Below are 21,531 nucleotides of genomic sequence, written 5' to 3'. Positions count from 1 at the left end.
GAAATGAATTAATGCCAGGGAGATCACATGTAGCTTGTATGACGCTGTGAAGGAGTCAAGCTGCATGAAAAGTCTGATTTGTGGCAATGTGTCAGAACTAGCAAAATGGACATATAAATTATAATTGTGTTGACATTTAGCTTACTAGCTATATGCCTTTAATCAATGACTGAATCTTTATTTTGTCTTGGAAAATGAGGTTTGCGGGCTTATCCACTGTAGTGCTAGAGACGGGCGCTGTGGTGTGGTGGTAAGACGTCGGCCTCTTAATCGGAAGGTCGAGGGTTCGAATCCCGGCTGCGGCCGCCTGGTGGGTTAGTGTGGAGATTTTTCTGATCTCCCAGGTCAACTTATGTGCAGACCTGCTAGTGGCTTATCCCCCTTCGTGTGTACACGCAAGCACAAGACCAAGTGCGCACGAAAAAGATCCTGTAATCCATGTCAGAGTTCGGTGGGTTATAGAAACATGAAAATACCCAGCATGCTTCCTCCGAAAGTGGCGTATGGCTGCCTAAATGGCGGGGTAAAAACGGTCATACATGTAAAATTCCACTCGTGCAAAAACACAATTACAAGTGTACATGGGAGTTTCATCTCACAAACGCAGAAGAAGAAGAACTGTACTGTGTTTCCTTAAATGCTAAAATAAAATATGGTAAGTATACTCACACTTTCGTAATTTACCCAGGTACAAAGATGACCTGTGGCTGTGGGATCTAGACTGGACGGTGGCCAGTTTCAAGATGAACAGGAGCCCCTCTTCCCGGCCCAAAGCAGCAGTGTCAGACAGTGAGTCTATAGGGAGAGCCAATGCCAAAATGGATGAGGAGGAGAACTTGGATCTGCTAGCATTTTTGGAGGTGACTTTGTGTGTGTGTGTGTGAGTGTGTGTGTGTGTGTGTGTGTGTGTGTGTGTGTGTGTGTACGTGTGTACGTGTGTGGAGGAGGAGAGCTTAAATCTCCTTGCATTTCTAAAGCTGACTTGAGTGTGTGTGGTGGGAGGGGCAGATAGAAATAGTTTGGTTGTGTGTTTATGTCCCACATACTTGTCAGTTTTTGACTCACCTGAGTGTCAAGAGAGTCTAAATATACATCAATATTACAGTGGTAGGCCGCCCATGCAGCCAGCTTTCTGTAGACAGCAAAGTTAGCATTTAGGTGTTGTTTTTTTAGACGTTGTTGAAGCTAGAGTTTGTACCACTAACCTCTCATCTCTCAAAATGTGCCTGAGACATGATGCATATGACATAGCTGCCAACCTTCTCCCTGGTCATATTAAAGACTAAACTGTCCCCCCTGGACACCCTGGCTCCTGTATTTTGACTTCAGAAGGTTGGCAGCTATGATATGACACCTCAAACAAAGATATAACCTGTTTTTTCCAGAGCGAAGAAGAACGAGAAGAAAGGCGTCAGATTGTGGAGCGTGTGTATGCAACAGCCAGCCGACTGCCCAAAAATCCCACCTTCATGGCCGGATACCCTGCGTGAGTTCTTCGTTCACCGTCCGTCAGACTCGACTGATTGTTGTCATGTGTTCTTTTCTTGTGCTTCCCTGCATAATGTCTTCATTCACTTTTCATCAGGCAGCTAGTGCTTGATGTAATGTCTCTGTTAACTGATTACTGAGGATAGTGACAGCTGTGCTTCTGCCTGTTATTGTTACCGTGACAGCTGTGCTTCTGCCTGTTATTGTTACCGTGACAGCTGTGCTTCTGCCTGTTATTGTTACCGTGACAGCTGTGCTTCTGCCTGTTATTGTTACCGTGACAGCTGTGCTTCTGCCTGTTATTGTTACCGTGACATATTTAGAATTAACTGAATCCTTTAGTTACCTTACAAATTAAAAGAAAGATAGGAGTGAAAAAGTCTTCTATTATCGAGTAGTTTGGGCATATATCTCAGAAATATTGACAGATCTCTTTGTTTCTGCTATACAACACATCTCAAGATTATTTTACCCTTGTTTTTCTGTTCCGTTTTTTGAGTCACTTGAGAAAAAGTGACTCTATGTAATCGGTCAGTGTTAGTCTGTCCGGCCGGCCGTCCGGCCGGCCGTCCGTAGACACCACCTTAACGTTGGACTTTTCTCGGAAACTATCAAAGCGATCGGGCTCATATTTTGTTTAGTCGTGACCTCCAATGACCTCTACACTTTAACGATGGTTTCGTTGACCTTTGACCTTTTTCAAGGTCACAGGTCAGCGTCAAAGGAAAAATTAGACATTTTATATCTTTTCTCGGAAACTATCAAAGCGATCGGGCTCATGTTTTGTTTAGTCGTGACCTCCAATGACCTCTACACTTTAACGATGGTTTCGTTGACCTTTGACCTTTTTCAAGGTCACAGGTCAGCGTCAAAGGAAAAATTAGACATTTTATATCTTTGACAAAGTTCATCGGATGTGATTGAAACTTTGTAGGATTATTCTTTACATCAAAGTATTTACATCTGTAGCCTTTTACGAACGTTATCAGAAAAACAAGGGAGATAACTAGCCTTTTCTGTTCGGCAACACACAACTTAACGTTGGGCTTTTCTCGGAAACTATAAAAGTGACCGGGCTCAAATTTTATGTGAACGTGACTCATTGTGTTGTGAATAGCAATTTCTTCCTGTCCATCTGATGCCTCATATAATATTCAGAACTGCGAAAGTGACTCGATCGAGCGTTTGCTCTTCTTGTTTTAGGGTAAGAAAAGAGGAAGAATTTTATTCATTTATTTAAAAAAAAAAGTTAGATGGTACAGGGAGCTGTGTTTTATTTCTGCTATTTAACACATCTCAAAATGATTTTACCCTTGTTTATCTGTTCCTTTTTACATTTAGTCAAGTTTTGACTAAATGTTTTAACAGACGGAGAATCGAGACGAGGCTGTTTGTGTGTTTGTGTGGGTGTGTGTGTGTGTGTGTGTATGTGTGTGTGTGTGTGTGTGTGTGTGTGGGTGTGTGTGTGTGTGTGTGTGTGTGTGTGTGAGTAGAGCGATTCGGAGAAAACTATTCGACCGATCTTTATGAAAGTTCCTGGGTATGATATCCCAACACACTTTTTAATTTTTTTGTGGATAAATGTCTTTGATATTATCCGGCTTTTTGTGAAAGTTGAGGCGGCACTGTCACGTCTTTAGTTTTTAAGCAGATTGGTTGAAATTTTGGCCAAATAATCTTCGACGAAGCCCGGACTTTGGTATTGCATTTCAGTTTGGAGGCTTACAAATTATTTAATAAGTTTGCTCATTGAAGCTGACATTCAAATCGATTTTTCGCAAACAGATTTAAAATTGATTGCATTGTATTCCTCATCTTCTCCTAAATTCAAAAATATAGATATGTCGTGTTTACTGTAACAATATATAGATATGTCATGTTTACTGTAACAATATATAGATATGTCATATTTACTGTAACAATATATAGATATGTCATATTTACTGTAACAATATATAGATATGTCATGTTTACTCCAAGAATTTGGTCAGAATGAAAGAAAGTAGGTTCAGTAAGTACTACGGACTAGTACTTCGTGGTGGTGAGCATGACTTGTCTCGGTCTTCGGTATGGTTAGCGGAGACTATGTGAATGTAGTCTCAGCGATGATTGGTTTGTGGTGTTGATCTTGACGAAATGTTTTTATATCGCTTGACACTACTTGGTTTTTTTTTAGGGTAGGTAGAGAGAAGGAATGTTATCATTTATTTGTTTATTTATTATTTATTTGTTTAATTCAGATGGTACAGGGAGCTGTGTCCACGGCTCCACGAGGACGACTGGTACCCAGGCCCTTCCAATATCAGCACTCAGTGCCGTGTCACACCCAAACTGATGCGTCTCACATGGGACGGCTACCCACTGCACTTTGACTCGGCCTTCGGCTGGGGGTACCTCGTGCCGTCTGTGCAAGAGCCCACGGAGTTGGAACTGGAGCTTGACAGACAAGATACAGAGGAGGAGGTTGCAGAAAGCAAATTCCCTGTCAAGTAGGTTGTATAATGCGATGGGTTTAATACATTGAGTTAGGTGAGATGGGAGTTGGTTTCAGGGATAGGGATGTCTGGTGCCATATGAGAAAGAGGCTGTAGAAAGCAAATTCCCTGTCAAGTAGGTTGTATAATGCGATGGGTTTAATACATTGAGTTAGGTGAGATGGGAGTTGGTTTCAGGGATAGGGATGTCTGGTGCCATCTGTGCAGCAGCCCACAGGGTGAGCGCTTGAACTTTGAGAGACATGACACAGAGGAAGAGGTTGCAGAGAGAAAATTCTCTGTCAAGTAGGTTGTACTGTGTGTGTTGTTTGAAATTTGAGTTTGGTGAAAGGTAGAGGTGAGGTTTGGTAGAAGAAAATCATTGTACATGATTGTTTTGGGGGAAAGAGAGGGGTGGGGAATTATGTGAATGTACAAAGCTGTTTTGTATTTAAGGTTGTATGAGGAAAGGGGTTTCATCCTTTCCTTACAAATCTGCCCATACTGTCTGGCTAACAGTTGTGACTATTGGAAAAGGGTATGACAACACGATTGTTCAACTAACGTAAATCCTGATGTGAAAAAATAAATCTTTCCTGTCTTTTCATCCAGAGCTTTTATGGCTTTCATGAAGAAGAGTAAACCAGAGCTGTTCCAAGGAAAACAAACTACTGGAACAAAAGACAAGAAGGGCAGTGCAGCAGACTCGGCTCACTACTTGGGAACTCACTTTGACCGGCAAGCCATTGAACCTCAAGAGGCCATATTGCATTGGGATGCCTCAAAACCTGGGCCAAAGAAGGTTCGCTTGGTACAGTGAAACCCCCTTTTTGAGACCATCCCATTTCACACTTCACCCTTTTAGGACCTTACTTTCTCACATGTTCTGTTCATAACCTGTGTAAATGTACCTCCATTTTAAGACTCCCTCCTTGTTAGGACCTGATTTTCGTACTACTTGTGTGTGCACATGCATGCACAAATACTGATGCGCATGTTAAAGTTCCCGAGTTTTCTGTGAAAGTCTAGGGACTTAATAACACTCAGATACTCACATGCATGCACAAATACTGATGCGCATGTTAAAGTTCCCGAGTTTTCTGTGAAAGTCTAGGGACTTAATAACACTCAGATACTCACATGCATGCACAAATACTGATGCGCATGTTAAAGTTCCCGAGTTTTCTGTGAAAGTCTAGGGACTTAATAACACTCAGATACTCACATGCATGCACAAATACTGATGCGCATGTTAAAGTTCCCGAGTTTTCTGTGAAAGTCTAGGGACTTAATAACACTCAGATACTCACATGCATGCACAAATACTGATGCGCATGTTAAAGTTCCCGAGTTTTCTGTGAAAGTCTAGGGACTTAATAACACTCAGATACTCACATGCATGCACAAATACTGATGCGCATGTTAAAGTTCCCGAGTTTTCTGTGAAAGTCTAGGGACTTAATAACACTCAGATACTCACATGCATGCACAAATACTGATGCGCATGTTAAAGTTCCCGAGTTTTCTGTGAAAGTCTAGGGACTTAATAACACTCAGATACTCACATAGCATGAACACACTATGTGGCAGGGTGAAATTATCAGGAGGCGCGCAAAACCCTCACCATAAGGTGACCCTGAGATGTATGAACTCAACAATGCAGAAGAAAAGAAGAACCACGACTAACAAACTTTGTGTGTGAAATGTGACCTGTCCTCGTACATCACAATGAAGTGAATTGGGAATTTTCTCATGTCTGTTTTTCAGAAAAAGTCCAATCCCAACCTGGGAGATGGGCCTCATGACATTGGTCTGCCTGGCTGCCTTTTCTACGGGATTCCACACAAGGTATTCCATGTTACAGACAGTAAAGTTGTATTGAATGGTATTATTTTGTATTTTATTGTGTTGTGTTGTTGGTAACACTTACTGCCATTTCCTCTATATGGAGAGGTTTGGCTATAGAACACCTCTCATGTTGTATGTACTCTGGTTTCTCCAGACCACTGCTCTGTGTGTGTGTGTGTGTGTGTGTGTGTGTGTGTGTGTGTGTGTGTGTGTGTGTCTGTGTGTGTCTGTGTGTGTGTGTGTGTGTGCGTGCGTGTGTGTGTGTGTGTGTGTGTGTACGCGGGCACATGTGTGTGGGCACGTATATGTGCGCAAGTGTGTGTGTGTGTGTGTCTGTCTCTCTCTCTCTCTCTCTCTCTCTCTCTCTCTCTCTCTCTCTCTCTCTCTCTCTCTCTCTCTCTCTCTCTCTCTATCTCTCTCTCTCTTTGTCAGCAATAAACAAAGCAGAAATAACGGGAGCGTTGTTTCTGGACTTTAAGAAAGCCTTTGACCTAGTAGATCACTCACTTCTACTGAAGAAATTAAAGTGCTATTTAAAAAACGACTCCGCCTGTGCCATTTTTGAATCGTATCTTTCAAAACCGAAACAGTATGTATCCATTAACTTTAAAACTTCGTCAAACGAGTTTGTCAGGAGTGGTGTCCCTCAAGGGTCTGTATTAGGACCTATCTTGTTCTGTATTTATATAAATGACTTACCCCTTCATGTGTCCGATGAAAAAGTTAGATGTGGGTTCTTCGCGGATGACTCTTCTGTTCACACCAGTCAAAAATCTTCGGAATCCGTCAACTCTTCTCTTCAAACAAGTGTGGATGAAATCACTGAGTGGTGCGTTTCTAATGCAATGATCATTCATCCGATTAAAACAAAGAGTATGGTGATAACCACGAGACAAAAACACCAGTTAAGTCCTTTACTATTACAACTGTCAGTTGGCTCAACTCAAGTGCAGCAAGTTAGGGAACATAGACTATTAGGGGTGTTACCATTGATCAAGAGTTGAAATGGCAAACTCATTTGAGTAATATTTGCAAAGTAGTATCAAAGAATTTGTACCTGTTATCAAAATTAAGGCATTACGCCGGTTCTGAAGCACTCAAAATGTTCTATTACGCCCACATAATGCCTCATATAAACTTCGCTTCGACACTTTGGGATAACTGCAGTGATGTTCATTTAAAAAGATTCAATTCCCTGCATCGCCGAGCTGCAAAACTTATTCTGCATGATTTGAATAGGTCCACGGATGATAAACTAAAGCTCCTGAATTTCCTCCCCTTGAAAGATCAGTTGACGTTAAACAAGGCTGTGTTCATGTATACAATTCTAAATGACGACTGTCCTAATTATTTGCAATCACATTTCAAACATGCCACAAAAAAATATGGGTCCCAAAAAATCATCCCTCCTATACCTCGCATAGACCTCTACAAATCGAGCTTAGCCTTAGCCTTCTCGGGAGCTTTTCTCTGGAACTCCTTCCCCCAACAGATAAGAAATGCAACTTCAGTGAAAATGTTTAAGAGACAGTCACGTTCACACATCATTCGTGAATGAAATGTCTTGTTCGATTGTTATTTTGTTGAACATTTTGTACTAGTGTTAACGGATGTGTAGCTGATTTGAGCAACTTAATTCTCAAAATGAAAGGTTTAACTATGTCAATGTAATTTTGTAATTTTTGAGTTCTCCTTATATAATTCCTTAAATGCACATTGTGTTGCAATCCATACAATGTATTTCTGTATCTTATATGATTGAATTTTTATTTTTTATGTCCGTCTGTCTTTATGTGTTGTATAAAGGACAGGTTGGAAGAATAGGCTTTGCCTAAAACCTTTATCCTTTTGTAATAAAGGTCTGAGTCTCTCTCTCTCTCTCTCTCTCTCTCTCTCTCTCTGTCTCTCTGTCTCTCTCTCTCTGTCTCTCTGTCTCTCTGTCTGTCTGTCTCTCTCTCTCTCTCTCTCTCTCTCTCTCTCTCTCTCTCTCTCTCTCTCTCTCTCTCTCTCTCTCTCTGTGTTCATGTTTTTGCCAATTTGACCCCAACCTCTACTTACATAGACAAATATTTTGCGTGCAGGATGGCAGCAAGAAACGAGTGGGGAACCCCTTGGCCAAGGACTACCTGCACAGAGTGGAAGACGGAACGCTGCGTGCTGAGACGGGGGACCACGCCAACCGGGCCTTGCTCCTCAGCAAGCTGTGCTCCTACTGGAAGAACAACCAGATGAGAATTGAGTGAGTTGTGACAGTCAAAGCTGTCTATAACGACGACTCAAGGGACTGACCAAAAGTGGTCATTGCAGACAGGTGGTTGCTATGGAAAGGTGGACTGGGTGGCCGAGTGGTAACGCACTTGCGCTCGGAAGCGAGAGGTTGCGAGTTCGACCCTGGGTCAGGGCGTTAGCAATTTTCTCCCCCCTTTCCTAACCAAGGTGGTGGGTTCAAGTGCTAGTCTTTCGGATGAGACGAAAAACCGAGGTCCCTTCGTTGTACACTACATTGGGGTGTGCACGTTAAAGATCCCACGATTGACAAAAGGGTCTTTCCTGGCAAAATTGTATAGGCATAGATAAAAATGTCCACCAAAATACCCGTGTGACTTGGAATAATAGGCCGTTTAAAAGTAGGATATGCACCGAAATGGTTGCGATCTGCTGGCCGATGTGAATGCGTGATGTATTGTGTAAAAAAATTCCATCTCACACGGCATAAATAAATCCCTGCGCCTTGAATATGTGCGCGATATAAATTGCATAAAAAAATATTTAAAAAAAATAAATAAATCCCTGTGCCCACAGAATACGCGCGATATAAGCCTCATATTGATTGATTGGTTATATAGCAAAAACTTTGCCAGGGATCCTTTCGGGCGGTCGTTGTGCGCAGGTGGTCAATATTGAGAGGTGGTGGCCGGGCAGGTTTGCCAGTATCATCTCCAGTCTTTTCCTGTTGTCTTAGTCTTCAGTCTTGTCAGCGTTGTGCCTCGATTGCAGTCTTCTCCGCTTTGTGCTTCAGTGTTCTGTACTCTTTACTCTTATCAACATTATTATTTGATCTTCATCGTCAGTAGAGTGGTACTCGCAATGAAACCGGCACGGTTGGCCTAGTGGTAAGGCGTCCGCCCCGTGTTCGGGAGGTCGTGGGTTCGAACCCCGGCCGGGTCATACCTAAGACTTTAAAATTGGCAATCTAGTGGCTGCTCCGCCTGGCGTCTGGCATTATGGGGTTAGTGCTAGGACTGGTTGGTCCAGTGTCAGAATAATGTGACTGGGTGAGACATGAAGCCTGTGCTGCGACTTCTGTCTTGTGTGTGGCGCACGTTAAATGTCAAAGCAGCACCGCCCTGATATGGCCCTTCGTGGTCGGCTGGGCGTTAAGCAAACAAACAAACCAAAAACCCGCAATGAATAGACACTCTTTGGACAAGCAGTAAATGTTGACCCTTCATTGTAAAATTTGTTGTTAGCCTGTCATTTTTAGTCATGTTGGAAGGCAATTGGACCACAAAAGGTGCCCTTTATTTATTGGAAGATGCCCTATCGTCTCAGGTGTCTTGCACCACAGGTGCCACTGTATAGACACTGTTCTGTTCCCAGTCTTTAGTTTTCTGAAAGTTATTTCATATTTATAGTGCCATAGGTGCGTGCATTTGCACTCATTAATCCATGAACATGTATAAGGCCTTGTGCATTCCTGTCTACAGTGGAATCCAGCTATAACGAACCCGGGTATAAAGAAATCCCTCTTGATTTCCCGGCAGACAGCCTTCTATTTCTTACTTGTTACTTTCCGGCTACATCGAACCTTTTGAACTCATTTGCATAACGAACCCCTATTTTAACAAACACGTTTTCATCGCCCCAGAGCCATTTTGTCTCTAAAAGTCACAAGGCTACAACGAACTGATGTCAATAATTGTCTCCAAAGACAAAAATACACAAACACAAGTGCACATCGCGTGATGAGCGAACTCTGAACAAACAGCGGGAATCACTTACCTTGGCGAAGGGTAGCAAACCTTGGCCAATTTACTTTTTTTTCTTTTTGCGACATAATGTTTAAATCCAAATCGAAAGCACTGACTGACTGATAAACTATCGCGAACTGGCGGACGCAAACGCTAAGAGTGTGGTTTCCCTTGTCCAAGGGAAACCACTCTGGCATCTATATTTTCGTCAATGGCCTCCGTTCAAAACATTGATGTTTCGTTTTTGGTATTCGCGAAGAAAATATACGTCAGTCAGTTGACTTAGTACATCGGCAGCAGTTTTAGCAATCAAAGCCTGACCAATAAAAACAACTGGACAAACGTTGGCCGATTCTGGCGAATACTCTTTGGACATTTGGCCGATAGGGACATGAAAGTTTCGGCCAAAGTAAAACGAAATCAGCGATTGGCCGAAGGGCCGACCCAAACGACACCCCTGTAAAGTGAACATTTGAACTATGCCTCTCTCTATGGATTATATTATGAAGCTGTTGAAAACATGCAGAGATTGTACTCTCCAAGGAAAGATCGATGTGACAATCATTTGAAGGTGAGTGGGAAAATTTGTCTTAAGGCCATTTAGGGTTGAAAACTCTACAGCGAATTGCTGATATAACAAACTAAAATGTATCTCCCTTGAGATTCGTTGTCCCCGGACTCCACTGTATTTGGGATTTATGTTTCAGAGGACAAATGGTGTCTTGGATGAAGAAAGCAGAACTACCAAAGTATGTCACAAAGTGAGTGAGAACCAGAATGACATCAGTTTACACACACATACAAAAATACAGCCACTTCATTTTTCACCCGTTTATTTTTTTCTGCGTGGACTCTGCCTGTTGTTTGTGTAGATCTCAATTTACAGGCTTACATTTTTCTGTCAGCTGTTATGAAGTTTCCTGACATGGTCAGGATTTATGGACACTTAAATGAAAAATATAAAGATCGTCAAACATCTGAGAAAATTTGGCCTGAAAATGGCAAGAGTTAAAATGTAGGTACATTTACGGACGCTATGAACAGAAAATCTGATACAGCAAGATCTTACAAGGGGGATTAACCTAACATTGGTGTGTGGGTGGGTCTTAAAAGGTTCTGCTGTAATTTTATTCTGCTCTGTTTCCCAGGCAACAAGACTTTGAAGAGTATGGCCAGTATGGTGCCATTGTTCCTCGCATCGCTGTGGCAGGAACCATCACACGCCGTGCTGTGGAACCCACCTGGCTCACCGCTAGTAACGCATATGTCAGTGAACATTTTGATTTTTAATTTCCTCTTTCTCACTAAAGAAACAAGATTGACTTATGAATGGAACAGATATGTTAATGATTGAAACGGGAATAAAATACTGAACGGAACATTTATGAGAAACTTGATATACAAGTGAGCCAAGATAAACATCAAATAAATTGAAAAGCCTCTTTTGGACAAATAACAGCGGGCACCACAGACACAGTGTTGAATAAACCAATTTCCTTTGTTTTAATTCTGCAAGTTTTACACTTTTAAAGTGTTTGAATTACATGCTTTTTCTTTCATAAGTGGCGCAAAAAAAGAGCTATAGTCTCTGGACAAGCTCTAATATGGAACAGTTGTTTTTTGTGGTTTCAAATTACGTTTCTCAGTCTCATGGTATATTAATTACTTCAAATCTAAGTATTTGAAAATAATTGTGGTATCTGATTGATGGGAAGTACCACTTTAATGTTACCCAGTTAACATGAAGATGTGTTAGTTTTAATGTCAAACATTTCATTCTAGTTAGTCGTTACCAACTTGCGGACTATATCACTCTAAGCCTTTTACTGTTTTCAGCCTGATCGTATCGGCAGTGAACTGAAGGCCATGGTTCACACGCCGCCAGGTTACCACTTTGTCGGGGCAGATGTCGACTCTCAGGAACTGTGGATTGCTGCCATTCTTGGAGATGCTCACTTCAAGAAGATACATGGTAAGGCGCCTGTTCTTCACAGTGCTGTGAAATTAGATGTTAAAGAAAAGCCTATGTGAGCGACTGATGGATGCGTATGTGCTAGTGAAAGCAGTCACTTAATATATACAGATGTGGTTGTAATACACAGATGTGTTGTTTTGTATAGGAGGTTGCTATTATTAAAGGCACAGTAAGCCTCCCGTAAACCATCACAGAGCTCCCCGAGCGTCTACATACAGTACAAGCATATTTCCATTTGAACGCTCACCGAACGGGAACATCCTGGCTGCTTTCTGTCGAGCGTGAGAAATTTTCAAAGAATTTATTTTTGTGGACTTGGTCTTCTACAACAATGGCGCCTCGTTTTGGTGCTGGACGGCTGTTATGATACCGGAAATCACGCCCGGACAGTAAGCCTCCCGTAAACCATCACAGATACTGTCAAGCTTTTACACACAGTACAAACACCCTTCCATTTGAACGCTCACCAAACGGGAACATTCTAGGTGCCCTATGTAAAGAGCGAGCAATTTTTAAAGAATTAATTTTGCAGATTGTCTTGGACACTTTTTGGACCCATCCTGAACTCAGGTCAAACATGAGTTACTTCCCTTCGGGTCTTATTCTATCGATGTAAACTGGCGATAGCCGTGAATCGATGATTATCAAAATGTTTTTGGACCGTGGTGTGTTTTTGCGCTAGACCTAACTTTTAAAATCTAAATAATAAATTGACAGCTTGTTGCACAAACATTCTTTAATCATAAAAGAATTCTTTTTTCATCAAGACAAGATCAGTACAATTCGAAGTTGTGAAAGTTTGAAAAAAGAAAAACCCGGAAGCAGGGTCACGCAAGGGTCGTAGCAGACGACGGTTTATCATGCATATCGCCGTTCCTCTCAACAGTCAAAAGCCATCGCTAGAGTTCTTATGAACCACAGCCGTTTGTTTCGTGCATAAAAACGTGCTATTGTAAATAAGCTCACATCGAGTCGCATTCAAATAACTAACTGACGACTACATTGTGAAAAAGGGAAACTGGATCACACGGGTTCACGATGGCTCAGGGGTAAGATAAACCACGCAAAAATAAATTCTTTGAAAATTGTTCGCTCTTTACGGAGGGCACCTAGGATGTTCTCAATCGGTGAGTGTTTGAATGAAAGGGTGTTTGTACTGTGTGTAAAAGCCTGACCGTATCTGTGATGGTTTACGGGAGGCTTACTGTGCCTTTAAGTTAGGTTTTACTGTTCTGATTTCTTATTTGGGTCAAAACACTTCAGAGAAAGCGCTGCTATTTATAACTTCCTCGCAAATGTTTGTGAAGCAAATCCGTTCCAACCGTATCGCTTTACTAGTGACTGCACAAAGGGTTTTGTGAACTGATATTAACTCAATGCCAAGCAGATCACATCCCACTGAACTGGAGTAAACAAGGCTAGAATAGTGTGTAATGACATAGTCATTACATTTGAGACCACCTCTTGAAAGTGACCACCTACCCACGACGACCATCGCAAATATCTCATACAAATTTTGCTTCTATGCAATTTATCTTTCCATTTGGTCAGTACCTTAGGTGGGCGGGGATGTAGCTCAGTCGGCGCGCTGGATTTGTATCCAGTTGACCGCTGTCAGCGTGAGTTCGTCCCCACGTTCGGCGAGAGATTTATTTCTCAGAGTCAACTTTGTGTGCAGACTCTCCTCGGTGTCCGAACACCCCCGTGTGTACACGCAAGCACAAGACCAAGTGCGCACGAAAAAGATCCTGTAATCCATGTCAGAGTTCAGTGGGTTATAGAAACACGAAAATACCCAGCATGCTTCCTCCGAAAACGGTGTATGGCTGCCTAAATGGCGGGGTAAAAAACAGTCATACACGTAAAATTCCACTCGTGCAAAAAACACGAGTGTACGTGGGAGTTTCAGCCCACGAACGAAGAAGAAGAAGAAGAAGTACCTTAGGTGATCGTTATAGATTGGTTTGACCGTAGCCTCTATTTTGATGAGAAAACTGTCAGATGCAAAACCTAAGGGGTTGGTGAAAATGTTGGTGTAACTTGAGTGTTGTTTCAGGTTGCACTGCACTTGGCTGGATGACACTGCAGGGCAACAAAGCTGACAAGACTGACCTTCACAGCAAGACTGCCGAGCTGGCCAAGGTCAGCCGAGACCACGCCAAGGTCAGTTAGCTAGGGTTTCTACATTTGCAAGACTGTGACATATTAATGGCCTTTCATATGATTGCTGCAAAGCTGTGAAGATTATCACAAGTTAGAGGTACAGAAAAGAGTCACGCCACAAACATGCTTGCATGTTTACATGGAGGAAAGTTGAGAAAATAAATATACATGTAGAAAATCACGAGAGACACAAGCCGGGGCTCCAGGGGACCAAGTTCTCAGTAGGGTCAAGGGACAGCGACACTTTTGGGATCAAGAAGGTGAAGCCCTTCAAAAATGGGAGCATTCTTTTGATTTTTGACACAATTTCCAACCACCACATGCATTAAACTAGGCTATGGCCTGAGTGTGTAAATAAAATCATTGTTTATTCCTTCGAAAGCGACGTATGGCTGCCTAAATTTTGGGGTGAAAATGGTCATGCACGTAAAAATCCACTGGTGAAAAGGTCCATGAATGCAAAAGAAGAACAAGACAACAGTGGAACCCCCTTTTAAGACCTTCAAAAATCAGAAAATGAGGCCTTAAACTGGAGGTGGTCTTACAGCGCCGAGCATTGTAAGCCGTTCGGCCTACTTTACGCCCAAATAACATCTCCAATACGCGGAACTCGATTTGGTGTACGCCGAAATGCAAAAACCTGTTACGTATTCCCAAACGGTAAACCCAAACAGTCCCAGCTTTCGTTTTGTGCGCCGTTCGGTTCAATTCTCAATCGGTTTGACAGTTTGCTTGAGCATGCACTTCCTCTGGCATCGCGCGAGCATGCTTTGTGCCGGTGTTTTGTGGCTCTAGACTTGAAACAACGTCTCGAAGCGACATTGTTGAACGTGGTCAGCCATTCAGTGACAAAGAATCGAGGTATTCCTGGAATAGGTGGGAATGGCAGTTTTAGGCCAAATAACACAAGATTGTCAGTTTTCTTGTTTTCTGTCTGTGTTTTGCTTGTTGGTGAAGGCATAATTTAGTTGCTCAATCTTCTTTGGGGGGGGGGGGGGGGGGGGGGGGGTCATTTTAGGTAAAAAAATCTCCAAAAAAATCTTCAAGCCCCCCGAACCCCCACCACCCCACTGGGGGCCTCCTGTGGCCCCCAGACCCCCGCCTTTGTAAGCTGAACTCACTTTTCCAATGCTAGGCCTTGGTCTTAAAATGGGGGGTTAATTTACACAGGTTATGAACAGAAAGTCTGAGAAAAGCAGGTCTTAAAAGGAAGGGAGTGTTAAAATGTAGGGTCTTAATAGGGGGTTCCAGTGTATCATGGTTCATGTTCTTGTTCATTCAGGTGCTCAACTATGGTCGTATCTACGGAGCTGGTCAGGCGTTTGCGGAACAACTGTTGATGCAGTTCAACCCCAGCACAGCTCCGCACCAGGCGCGCACTACAGCACGTGACATGTTCAAAAAGACCAAAGGGGAACGCAAGTCAGTTTTTGTACATTTGACGAGATATTTGTACCCTTCAAAGGTACCTTAATTTCTTCTTGTGTAAACGATCAAACAAAGCAGCACAGGTCTGTGTGGACTTGACTTAGGGTAAGAGTATTCTTCCTGACTCTCACAGCTAACGGAGACTAGTTGAGAGTATTTTAACCCTTAGGCTGGTTGTCGCGACCTTTACGTATACTGTTACCTGGTTGTCACGACATATGTCGCGCTACTGGCTCAGTCTGTTAGGTCGGTTCCGATTACCTCCCATGGATGCGAAAACCTATATGACCGTTTTTCTTTATTTTTCTCTCTGTTAATTCACCAGTGGCTATGTAACATGTGTTACAGAATTGCACCAGTGTAAGGGTTAATTCACAAGTGGCTATGTAACATGTGTTATAGAATTGCACCAGTGTAAGGGTTAATTCACCAGTGGCTATGTAACATGTGTTACAGAATTGCACCAGTGTAAGGGTTAATTCACAAGTGGCTATGTAACATGTGTTACAGAATTGCACCAGTGTAAGGGTTAATTCACCAGTGGCTTTGTAACATGCGTTACAGAATTGCACCAGTGTAAGGGTTAATGCGCCTCGATCACTACCTGGTGTTAAATGAGAAGATTTCTGGTGTTCATCAAACTTGAACACCGGTGATCTGACCAATCACAGAATCTGTTTCATTCTAAACCCAACTTGATTGAATAACAATTTGTGTTGTACCTATTGTGTGTTAAGCCTGATATTAACTGGGCAAATTCTTGGAGAAGTCAACTTGAGGCACAATTAAGGAAAGCATTATATCTAAGTATTTTGATTATGGTTCCTAATAACACCAACAATTGTAATTGTTTTTAACTGTATGACTTTTCCACATCTGCAGTCGTGAGGGCCAGTGGACAGGGGGAAGTGAAAGCTTCATGTTCAACGCTCTGGAGAAAATCGCCAACTCAGAGAAACCCACCACACCTGTCCTGGGTTGTCGCATCAGCAAGGCCTTGGAGCCAAGATATGTCTTGGATGATGTGAGTCTTTAACCCTTTGATTGATATTTTGTCAATATGTTGATTCAGCCCCAAAGAAGCAAGGTCTCATATTAAAAGGAGAGTGAACATTTTGACGCTTATTTAGGGTGATGACAAACCTGACAAGAAATAATCTGTGAAATTGCCATTTTTTCTCCTTATGATGATAATTTACCACATGGTATTTCTATTTTGTTTTTTTAATATTTCTTTGCCGTCATAAAAAATAAAGTTTCTGTATGGTAAGATTTCAGCTTAATATACTCTTCGTACTCAAGTCTTCAGATTAGAAGCAGTGGTATGATGGCAGAGGAATTCCTCTCAGTTAGTGTGTCTGTGTGTTTGTCTGTGTGTGTGTGTGTCTGTGTGTGTGTGTGTGTGTGTCTGTGTGTGTGTGTGTCTCCATATCAGTGTATATCTGGATGAGTGTTTGCACTTGCAAAACAGGACCAACTGCGCACATGCTCTGTTTGTGTCCGTCATTGGTTTGAACCCACAACACTGCAACACTTTTTTTCAACTCCTCCACTAAAGTTCCTGACGAGCCGAGTGAACTGGGTGGTGCAGAGCTCAGCTGTGGACTACCTTCACCTCATGCTGGTCAGCATGCGCTGGCTGATCGACACCTACAACATCCAGGCCAGGTTCTGCATCAGCATCCACGACGAGGTGCGCTACCTGGTTACCTCCCCTGACCGTTACCGCACGGCACTGGCTCTACACATCACCAACCTACTCACTCGCGCCATCTTCGCGGAGCGGCTGGGCATGGCTGACTTGCCACAGGTAGATTACAGAATACAGTGCAGGTGTAAACTGTAGGTACAGGGGGCAGTGAAAGCAGGAATACAGTAGGTTTTGCTATGTTACACTTAGACCAGATGGTAGTAGTTTCGAAAGGTGTTGTGTGTGTTTTTGGATCGTATTGCTTTTTAATCTTTTAATAAAGGATGTGCCTTAAAAAATAACATAAAGACGCGCTTTAAAAACTTTTTTCTCTCTCGAGTTACCTGAAGTAACAGACAGTATTACTCACAGGCCTCTGACAAAAACAAAAGAAAAATGGGACCGATATTTTTGGGCCATTATATTCGTCCAGTATAGGTTGTTTTTTTAAAAAAATTTTAAAGCAATACTAAACATTGTGTGCTGCAGTAAAGAGCACTACTCTTGACCAGCAATATTCAACCTAACACTGGCAGGCAGCAGTGCCTCTTCAGGCAGAGTTTTGTTAGGGTTTGTTTCAGGCAATCGCTTGCATATGAGCACAATTTCACCACATTACGCCATGGCAAAACTGCTTGTCTGGCATAATTTGTTTGACACGGCTGTGCCAACCCTGACACTCAACTTACCAGCAGTTGTACTGTAGAGAGTGGCACAGAGATACAAGTTTTCTGTACAACTGCTTAAAAGTAAGTGTTGGCTTTGTGTGCTGCCTGTATAGTAACTTGAAGTTGTGAGAAACAAAGGGAAGTAAGCCCTCTAAATGCATGCGGCATGTGCAATAAAGTAAACGAGAGTTGTGCGGAACCAGTCTCCACACTATGAAAATGAGGATGAAAAGTGCTTTTTCATTTTAATGCTTGTTATTCTCTCAGGTGCCAGGAGATTTGTTTTTTGTTTAAGATGCTAACTAAACTTTAGGTTCGGTTGACTTTCTGTGGTTTGCAGTCTGTGGCCTTCTTCAGTGCTGTGGACGTTGACACCTGTCTGCGCAAAGAGGTGAACCTGGACTGCCGTACGCCGTCAAACCCACACGGGCTGGCACAGGGCTACAGCACTCCACAGGGTGAGCACTCTGATGGGGGCAGTAACATATCAAAGATATCCTCCTTCCCTTGTAGATCATCTTGGGCCTGATGATACGGCCTGATTTTTAACTCAAGACCATAGTGTTCTACCGCTTGGACTCATGTAGATGAGCTTTGCCATGCATAATGATATGCTGATGTAGTTAGAGGGGAATCAATGACAGTTTATAAGTGTGTCTATGTGTGCGCGTGTGTGTCTGTGTGTAAAGATTGCACTAGACCTCCTTCAGACTTTCTGTTCATATCCTTGTGTAAAGATTGCACTAGACCTCCTTCAGACTTTCTGTTCATATCCTTGTGTAAAGATTGCACTAGACCTCCTTCAGACTTTCTGTTCATATCCTTGTGTAAAGATTGCACTAGACCTCCTTCAGACTTTCTGTTCATATCCTTCTGTAAATTAACCCAATTTCAAGACCACCTCAGACTTTTTAAGACCAGAATTTCTGAGACTTTTGAGGTTATAAAAGGGGAGTTCCACTGTTCCGATAATCAGCATCTTGAATGCATTCTGTGCTGAGTGGGAATTTTTTACTGACTTAATTTTGTAACAAACTCCTATGTTAGTCTGCAAAAGCAATTCAGCAAAACAAAAAATCCTGCTCTGAGCAAAAAGCAGCCAGGCTGGGGTGAGTTTTTGTATTATGTCCAAGTGGAGGGAGACTGATTCCATTTTGGACACATTTGTGACCCTCCACCACGGAATGAGTCGCATGTCACCTTTGCATGATTTTCATATTTTTACGTTTTCCTGAAGGTTTTTTTATGCTCTATCCAGTGGTGAAAACCGTTTTAGAAAAGAGCAAAAACTGTTTGAGTTAAAAGCCTGTGACTAAGGTGACCCTCACACTGTTACCAGACACTCCCCGGACTTATATTAACAAATTAAGCCTAGCGCAGAACCGCGCGAGTTGACATGCGACTCATTTCGTGGTGGAGGGTCACTTTTGTGGAAGTGTACATGATATGGTTTACACAGGAAGCAATACAGGAAGCAAAGTATCTTTAATCGGTGTGTCACTAAATATTTTATACAGTGGAGTCCGGGTACAATGAATCTCAAGGGAGATACATTTTAGTTCGTTATATCAGTAATTCGCTGTAGAGTATGTATGTATCCTGTCCTGGGCAAATTTTCCTTTGGGTTGAATCAAAACTTGTTATCAACCTTGTCTCTCAAGTAATGAAGTGTGTTGGGGGGTAAAAGCCATTATTTGAACAGGTAAACCTAATCCTACAGTTTTACGTTTCACAAACATTTTTAATTTGATGGATGTATTTTAATTTCCCCTTTCTAGGAGAAGCTCTCAACATCCATGAAGTGATCAAGAGAACCGGTGGAAAACTGACCAAGGCCAAAAAAACGTAATTGTGAAACAGACGTGGTTTCACTATGAAAGAGAGCTAAAGAGAGAGAGAAACTGAAACTGAAACTGAAACTGAAACTGAAACTGAACTTTATTACCAAAGGATAGAGGTTTTAGGCAAAGCCTAATCTTACAACCTGTCCCTTATACAAACACTTAATACAGACGCACATAATATAGATAGTAAAATTGACAAGGTTATTGTTACTTACAGACGTACACAATGTAAATAGTAATAAGAAAGGGGTTATGGTTCATATTCAAAAATGGGAAAAACAATATAGGGTGGAAATTGCAGCATAGTTGCAATAATGCATTGCATATAAACATCCAAAACAACTAATAACAAGAGAGAGAGAGAGAGAGAGTTCATGTGAGAGAGAGAGAATGAGAGAGAGAAAGAGAGAATGAGAGAGAGAGAGAATGAGAGAGAGAGAGGGGGGGGGGGGGGGGGGGCTTGCGTGTGTATGTACACTTGCAAATGAAACTTTTTTCCTGTGCAGTAAAAAATCTCATACTTTTCATGTCACATGATTACTTTGTATGGCTGTGCAAGATTTTTGTGAAAGTGTAACAGCTTCATTGCCCTTTTCATTCTGTTTGTTGTTGGTTGCAAATGTCAGTATGAATGCAAGTAGATGAGATGACGATACAGTAACATGTTTGTTGATTTGTCTGTTAATGGCTTGATTGGTTGGATCGTCTGGTGCTTTGATAACAATAATAATAAATCACTTTTCTATAGCGCAAGTCCCCATTCACAGCTCCAAGCGCTTTACAATTCCAATAAACACCTCACACACACACACTCACGATATACAAAATCAGGACATTAGAAAATACAAGCAAACTAACCCAGCATAGAGAGAGATATCATGTGTGTTTGTGCGTGTTGTGTGCGTGTTGTGTGCGTGTTGTGTGCGCAAGCAAAAGATCTTTGCTTGACACATGAAAACATAAAACGCCTTTAACACCAATTTCCCCAAACAGCTTTTAATCTCTCTGGAAAATATATTACATGGCACCACACTCAGTGTAATTGTAAATAAAACTTAGTCAATGTGTGATAGTTTGAATAGAGGAAACCGTACAATTCTTCGGACGGTTAAACTCTCTTAACAAACGCCACACTCAGATTACTTACTTAAAATCTATATAATATGTGCATGAACAATCTAGATGTACAGTTTAGCCTCTACAGCCAGCAAATATTTACAAAATCCTCAACCATAGTACATGTAGTTTGTCACATTCTGTACAAGTCCAAGAGAGTTCTAGTTCAGAGGTGAAACCAGACAGTAGACGAAGTAAAAGAAAAACAAAATTTTTCTTTTTTGTTTTCTTGCTGGCATCGGAAAGAGGTTGGTCCTGGTTTTTTTACGGCAATGTATTGGAACGCGACATATAGTGGAATTTCCCTGTATCTTCCAAAACGGTTTCTCCACAAAGAACTACCGTTTTAAATAATCATCACCATCACTCCATTTTATCATCTCTCTTCCACCCAAAGAGTCCATCACTTTATATTACACATGTCTACCTGGTTGTACGCTGTGCATACCGTGAATACTGTTCAAGTTTGTAGACTATCTTCTGTTGTCACTCAAACATAAATCTGTGTGAGCGGGTGCATGTGTGTGTGTAAGTGGCACTAGTTGTAGATAGGTCTGCAGCTCAGGTGACTTGATCATCAACAGCTCAACAGCTCATCCCAGGTCTGAAGGAGCTGTGGGTGTGTGCGACCTTGTGTGTAGGACGTCCGTTGACCTGTCGTCAGGATTTCAAGAATGACACAACCAGTTAAATGCAGATGAAGAACTGTGTGGCTGTACTGTGTGGCTGTGTACTGTGTGTATGTACTGTGTGGATGTACTGTGTGGATGTACTGTGTGTATGTACTGTGTGTATGTACTGTGTGTATGTACTGTGTGTATGTACTGTGTGGCTGTGTACTGTGTGGCTGCACTGTGTGGCTGTGT

At 42.1% G+C, this 21,531-nt stretch overlaps 2 protein-coding genes across 4 annotated transcripts in view; one reads left to right on the top strand and one right to left on the bottom strand.

The window, feature by feature from the left end:
• Window positions 1-19,997, top strand: part of LOC138981172 (DNA polymerase subunit gamma-1-like) — a 36,583-nt gene extending 16,586 nt beyond the window's left edge. The window contains exons 8-22 of one of the 2 annotated variants that reach the window (XM_070354004.1): window positions 689-860; window positions 1,386-1,486; window positions 3,729-3,977; window positions 4,575-4,764; window positions 5,730-5,810; window positions 7,892-8,049; window positions 10,489-10,542; window positions 10,930-11,047; window positions 11,618-11,753; window positions 13,813-13,919; window positions 15,202-15,341; window positions 16,230-16,371; window positions 16,906-17,157; window positions 18,046-18,163; window positions 19,484-19,997. In XM_070354004.1, coding sequence (XP_070210105.1) covers window positions 689-860; window positions 1,386-1,486; window positions 3,729-3,977; window positions 4,575-4,764; window positions 5,730-5,810; window positions 7,892-8,049; window positions 10,489-10,542; window positions 10,930-11,047; window positions 11,618-11,753; window positions 13,813-13,919; window positions 15,202-15,341; window positions 16,230-16,371; window positions 16,906-17,157; window positions 18,046-18,163; window positions 19,484-19,554 — 2,089 coding nt within the window. In that variant the 3' untranslated portion in view covers window positions 19,555-19,997. Of the gene's footprint in view, window positions 1-688; window positions 861-1,385; window positions 1,487-3,728; window positions 3,978-4,574; window positions 4,774-5,729; window positions 5,811-7,891; window positions 8,050-10,488; window positions 10,543-10,929; window positions 11,048-11,617; window positions 11,754-13,812; window positions 13,920-15,201; window positions 15,342-16,229; window positions 16,372-16,905; window positions 17,158-18,045; window positions 18,164-19,483 lie in introns of both variants that reach the window. The other variant, XM_070354003.1, reaches the window with a different exon arrangement.
• Window positions 19,998-20,529: 532 nt separating this feature from the next.
• The window catches only part of LOC138981173 (methylmalonyl-CoA mutase, mitochondrial-like), a 39,924-nt gene continuing 38,922 nt past the window's right edge, over window positions 20,530-21,531 (bottom strand). Inside the window, exon 20 of one of the 2 annotated variants that reach the window (XM_070354005.1) lies at window positions 20,530-21,406. The gene's annotated coding sequence lies outside the window, so the exon portion shown is untranslated. The remainder of the gene's footprint in view (window positions 21,407-21,531) is intronic. The other variant, XM_070354006.1, reaches the window with a different exon arrangement.

This window comes from Littorina saxatilis, linkage group LG12 (assembly GCF_037325665.1).
Source record: "Littorina saxatilis isolate snail1 linkage group LG12, US_GU_Lsax_2.0, whole genome shotgun sequence".
NCBI lineage: Eukaryota > Metazoa > Mollusca > Gastropoda > Littorinimorpha > Littorinidae > Littorina > Littorina saxatilis.
The sequence above is the reverse complement of the archived record's forward strand: the minus strand, read 5'-3'. Positions and strand labels throughout refer to the sequence as shown.